The following is a 6,000-nucleotide window of genomic DNA, read 5'->3' on the forward strand; positions in this document are numbered from 1 at the left end:
CACCAATTTAGTTCCACCCTGCACACTAACTGTTATTGTTAGATCAAAGGGCACATCAAAGAAGGCACACAGCATCCAAACATTCATGCGCACTTCCACAGTGTGCTCACCACTGTCGTGAGAGCAGCCCCGCCCCGCAAAGCTGACAGACATCAGGACAAAATAAAACGATAATAAAACAAGTTATTATATTTTTATTTTTCCTTAACTATACTGACAAAAAGCAGTGAGGCTGCTGAGTGCACCATTGGTGTGGGCAGTCTGTGCAAAATGAAGTGCAGGTAGACGTTAACTACATGACTGTAGATATCAAAAATGGGGCGGAGAATATGTAGAACATGAAAGATCACAGACAACGCAACGTAAATAGCCGAATTAGGCATGTCATCACATTTGTGGAGGCAGAGGCCTTCAGAGGGCTGTTGGACATTCAGAAAAGTGGACAGTTGAGTGACTGATTGTGCCACGATCTCTGCTACTGGGATTTAGTGGGCAGTTTGACTTTCAGAGGGGAGGGGCAAGGAATAGAGGTGTGAGTGTTGCTGTTGTTTTTTTGCAGTTTTATAAAGCATAGACTTGGCTTAAGGGCATTAGAGAGCTTCACACGAACACATGATTACATTACACAACATCAAATTCATTGTTTTATTATTTTTGTAGGCACTGTAAGAATAAGTGATTTGCCCAGAATCACAGGATATTGGGCTGAAACCAGGACTCGAACCTGGTTTGCAAATTTCAAGGTCGATTAAGGGAATATACTCTCCTAGTTTACTGCAGTAATTGATATTAGGGAGGCAAAGTAGAAGAACAGAGACTAATTTATCCCACTCCTGTTCCACGGAGGGGACAGGGACACCAGCAACCTGGGGAGCTCCCTCCCTAGCTCTCACCAGCCCCCCACCACAATAACTCTCCAGTTCTCTTGTCTACCCTAGTCCTCTACAAAGCGAGTGCTAATGGCTTTCCATCAGCAGCTCCTTGAGGATCTATCGCACCTGGAGGGAGCCAGGTGGCAGGTACACCTTTAGCTGTAGTTTATAGAGCAGCCCATTGTCACTCTGCCTCTGACAATTAGATGGCCTGACGTGGCCTGGTATATGTGTACAAAGGCTGCAACAGCAAACTTTAATGATGTGCATTTGCAGTGCAGATGGGGACGGTCCTGGCTGATTGGACTGCTTAATCCACCAAAATCACAGCCTACTAACTGGCCTCGGCCAGAGGCCCATCGGCCAATGGGGGATAGCCTGCCTTGCCAACCTGAGCCTGTTTGAGGCCAAAGCAGCTGGACAAAACAAATGGCAATAAAAGCAAAACCACTGAGGAAAACCATTGGAAGAGGGAATTCCCTGCAAGTATGCTACATACATCAATACATTAGTGTGGCAACCTAATTGCACAAAGTTGTCAGTTGTTTTTAATTTCCATAAAATATACATATTTAACCCAATCTCAGAGCATATTTGTGTAAACATATTCTCCTTATACCCCATTATTATAGATCTGAGTGTCATTTCTTGTGGAACTGTGCAAAATGATTTAAGGTGAGAGTGAATGAATAATTCAGTCAGCCAGTGACTTGGCAAGTTTGTGAGTAACCTGCATAGCTTAGGGAACCCACAATGAAGAACCAAATAGAAAATATCAAAGGAGATGAAGTGAATGCAATTTTTAAATGTATCTCTCCTTTCTGACTTGGGTCAGAATAAACATAATGAGGTTAGTCATCCTGAAGCTCTGATTAAAGTTTACTTTTAATGTTCCAAAAAACGAAAGAGACAAATTATACGCCTTCATTGTTACCAGGAAAATTAAAGCACTTTGCTGCCATTCTGAAATCAAGTTGCAGGGCAACTGGAAATGAGGCAGTACAGTACGAACATTCACAAGAAAGCTTTCAGGATGGGACAACAACTTTTATAACTAACTCACACAATAGCAATGTTTTCCAGACAATTCTCCAACTTTGCATTCTACTCGGTCACCTCGTTTACTAAATAAATGCTACTGTACATCATACTACTGGGGCTGGACAATAAAATGTGCCACACCTTGTGCAGGCAGTCTGCAGGACACAGGCTTCATTCCTTCCATCTTCTATGGTCAACAATGAGAGTAATTGAAATGAATGATGTAAACCTGTAATCATAATTTTGACCCCTCTGGTTCAGCAGATCCACAGAATCAGCCATTAAAAATATCATAATAATGCCTACTAAATGCGTTACGTACACAATACTTTCCTTGCAATTTCAGTCCTTATTTTTTAAATCTGCAAAAGACTTTAGGTCTTACAAATATTATATTACCGGTTTCAAAGTTCACATCTATGTTACTACTTTATGTGTAGAACAGCAGCATTCGTCAGCCAAACACTGAAAATAAGTGTAAACAATAATGTGAGATGGTGTATGAGTAAATAACCATAATAAGGATATTTGGGCTTGGTTCCCAAAATGAGATATCAAAGCAAAAACTGTTCAAAATTGTGTTTGAGGATCAAAGATAATGATGCTGGTACTTATCCATTTAAAGAATGGGCATATGCATGTGTGATTTAATAGTGATACCCAGAGCCTTGAATGGGGTTGAAAATTTTTCGAAAATCCAATGAGAATATTTTAACACAGTAAATTGGCTGCCTCTATAATATGTACTTTACTGTTGCTCTTTGGCCAGATTAGCAGCAATGTCACACAATCATGCTGATGGGATTTATGGCTTCGAGAGGGGATTAGCGCCAAGAGAATGTGATTTTAACACTCTTTGAACAACCTATTGTCAGGCCAACGCAGCAAGAAGATGACAGCTGAGGAGAGAATGATGGACTTTCAGCACCCATTCACCAGTTGAGAGTGTCATTAAGTACCAGCAGCCTTCAAAAGTAACACTGATAAGGGCTAGCAAACTTTCAGCCTATGTATTAGCGGATGATATGGAGCCCAAGCACTGAGGACACTGTACTTTTAGAGCCGGATCTCCTCGTGCAGCTCTGTGATTGAAAGCCACGGTGCATTTTGAATTGTTTGCAGTGCTAGCCTTGACTCACCCCCCTGCAAGTTCCACATGAACATAACACTTCCAAAGGTTTAAACGGGGAGCTGTTCCAGAATATTATTATTTTTTTAGAAATTTGTTGAACTGAAGTGGGGACAATTCCACTTGGATTGTGCTTCTATTTATTGGTGTCTGATGATATCCATTGTTTCTGCACATATTTTTTTATTTAACCAATAGAATGCTCCCTGATTTTCTGCTTAATAAGTACATTGTAGTCCATTTCCCTTAAAATTAGACGAGAAAACTGAATTCTGCAAAAAACCTTTATAATAGTCAACAGGAAGGTCTTGCCGGAAGAGCTTCTCTTCCTCGTGCGCACAGTGTATTTTCGACTGATAAATACTACGCAACCCCATTGTGCTCTCAGCCGCTTTTGCAGATATACACAAGATCAGTTCTCCCCGAGCATGGAGCGACAGCTGAAAATGAGTTATTTTGCTGGGATGCTGTCAGCGTGCCTTCATATCCCTGCTTTGTACGTCAGTGATGTGTGCTTTGTTGAAGGATGAGTCCAACCCATTTTGACCTATCGCCCAAGGCTATTATCAGACGACTGCACTAACATAAACAACATACTTCAACAACAGCCTGGCATTCTGCGCCCATGTACAGAAGTGCGCAACGACACAAGTCAAACATGTGTCAGGCACTGAAACTATTTTTCAGACGCATGCCAAATTCCTGCCACTGACACAGCTTGCTCCGATTTTACGCACACAACTCGATTTCAAAACACGGCCACAAAAAGCAGCAGAAAAAGAGCGCGCTTGACAAAGTGACATACCTTTGACTCCTGGCTCAGGCTGGAAGCTGGGGAGGACGGCTGGTCGGCGCATCCCATCTCGCTTTCCTGCTCCACGCTGTCTTCCATCACGCAGCTAGGAGGAATCATTTTCACCCCGTTAGATACTATTCGTACAAACACTCAAAAAGGATAAAAACACGACCCCCTTGGGTTCGAGCGCGTCGCTGTATCTATCCTGTGTTTATCAGCCAAGCATGCACTTTGCATTCTCTGCCTTGCTATGCTGAAGGAGACTTAAAACCCCCTGCTCCTCTGCTCCCTCCCCCACTTTGTCTCAGTCACGTCTGTCTCTCTGAAGGTAAGGGGCTGAATAATCCCAGTGTAGGTCAGCGCTCTGCGTGCCACTCTCGTGCCTGAGTGGAGCGCCCGGAGCCGCACCGCGCGCGGGCTGTCATCCGCCGTGATGAAAAGGAGAGGGGGCAGAGCGCTCGAGACGCTCTCACACGAGGAGGCAGAGAGGAGGAGTTGTGCTGCGAGTGCCGGGGATGGCTCGCGTGAGCGTGCGGTGCTGTCATCAGCTAGTAGTGAGCAGAAGTGCGCACGGGCAATGAATGGTCTTGCTGCTAGCTTTACCCTATGGAAGTTTTATGTCTTACAAAGCAGGAGGGCGTTCAGGGGCACGCGCAGTGTGCGCATTGCTTCTTCTATACTCTGGGACGAATGTTCCAGTTTCAGAGTGACAGGAACTAGGCCTGCTGGGGTTGTTGCACCCGTGCGGTGCTCAAGGGCTGGGGTTGCTCGTTTACCTATTCTTTAAAGTCGGGATTTCAGCACCTCTACTCTAAAACAATTCTAGCTACACTGCCTGTTATGGAAAAATACCCGAAACCTTCGTCAGTCTGTTCATATTCCAGTAGGCGGTTGTGGAAAGATCAGACTAGGTCTGACAGCAACGTCTAAACACGTCGGTGTTTGGAACTTCATAAACCGAAGGCCACCATTCTACTGGAAATGGAAGTCAGTGCTTTAAACTGAACAATAATATGTAATTACTCGGTTACTTACCGGTAATGTTTATTACTCCGAGTCATAGTCTTCCTCGTCACAGTCACTAAGGAGCACCCCGTGTTCCAGACACAGCGTTTACCCATAAATTAAAAGGTCCTCACCCAATATGGCAGCCTGATAGGAAATACCTGTCACCTGGCCTATAAGGGTGGGACCAACACAGGAACCATCCTGAAATACAAAAGCAGAAAGTAAAGAAAAGACAAATTCTTTGTACTTCCGCCCCACCACCAAGGGTGGGCGGGAGGGAACATGACTGTGACAAGGAAGACTATGACTCGGAGTAATGAACAGTACCGGTAAGTAACCGAGTCATTACCTTCCTCGTTCGTCTTCCTTGTCACAGTCACTAAGGAGTGTATACCCAAGCGCCAAACGAACAAAGAACCAGACATCCAGGATGCCAAGGAAAATAGAATGCAGACAAGCACACAACCAGTGAACAGGTGCATATATGGCGGAGCCAAAAATCCCCAGGAGAACCGCACTGATCCGCAATGAATGGGAGAAGAAGGCAAGAGGGGAGGACCAAGACCCAGAAGAACAAAGTACCAACTAGGAGGCCCCATGAAGAAGCCCAGGAGGAAGACACACACAACCATGAATGACAGGGGGGAAGAGAGACCCCGCAAGCAGGAAGGCCAAAGAGAATCGGACTGAACCCAACGGGAAGAGGCCTTCGCACGTTGACTGCCCCGCCGGGCAACCCCAAGAAAAAGATCACCAGGCGAAGGGAGGCCGAGCGCCAAGGCAGATCACCAGAGCCCAAGGCAACCAGAGAACAAAGCCTTATCCCAACCGCAAAGAGGGGCAGCCGAGGACAATAGGGGAAGAAGGTCTGGTCAGTAAAAAAGGACCAGGCAGGCAGGAAAGAAACACAAGAAGAGGAGGACAAGCAATGTCAAGCACCCACAACATCGCCCAAACAGAATGGACCAGAATGCAATGCAAGAAGGACCAAAGGAAGAACCCCAGGGGGGAACAGGCGAAGCATACAGGCTGTAGCAGGAAAAACAAAACTGCACATAAGGCAAGAAGCCAAGGACTCAAGAGAGACGAGAAAGGACGCCCGGAAAGCTGAAATGGCAGACCACCGGCAGTGGAGAGCAGACCGAGAAGCACAA

At 45.3% G+C, this 6,000-nt stretch overlaps 1 protein-coding gene across 2 annotated transcripts in view; it reads right to left on the reverse strand.

Moving 5' to 3' along the window:
* Window positions 1-4,069, reverse strand: part of STAC (SH3 and cysteine rich domain) — a 1,007,531-nt gene extending 1,003,462 nt beyond the window's left edge. For both annotated transcript variants that reach the window (XM_078685878.1, XM_078685877.1), the window contains exon 1: window positions 3,848-4,069. In XM_078685878.1, coding sequence (XP_078542004.1) covers window positions 3,848-3,955 — 108 coding nt within the window. In that variant the 5' untranslated portion in view covers window positions 3,956-4,069. The remainder of the gene's footprint in view (window positions 1-3,847) is intronic.
* Between the last annotated feature and the right edge of the window lie 1,931 nt (window positions 4,070-6,000).

The sequence above is a fragment of the Lissotriton helveticus genome, chromosome 4_1, assembly GCF_964261635.1.
Source record: "Lissotriton helveticus chromosome 4_1, aLisHel1.1, whole genome shotgun sequence".
Classification (NCBI taxonomy): Eukaryota; Metazoa; Chordata; class Amphibia; order Caudata; family Salamandridae; genus Lissotriton; species Lissotriton helveticus.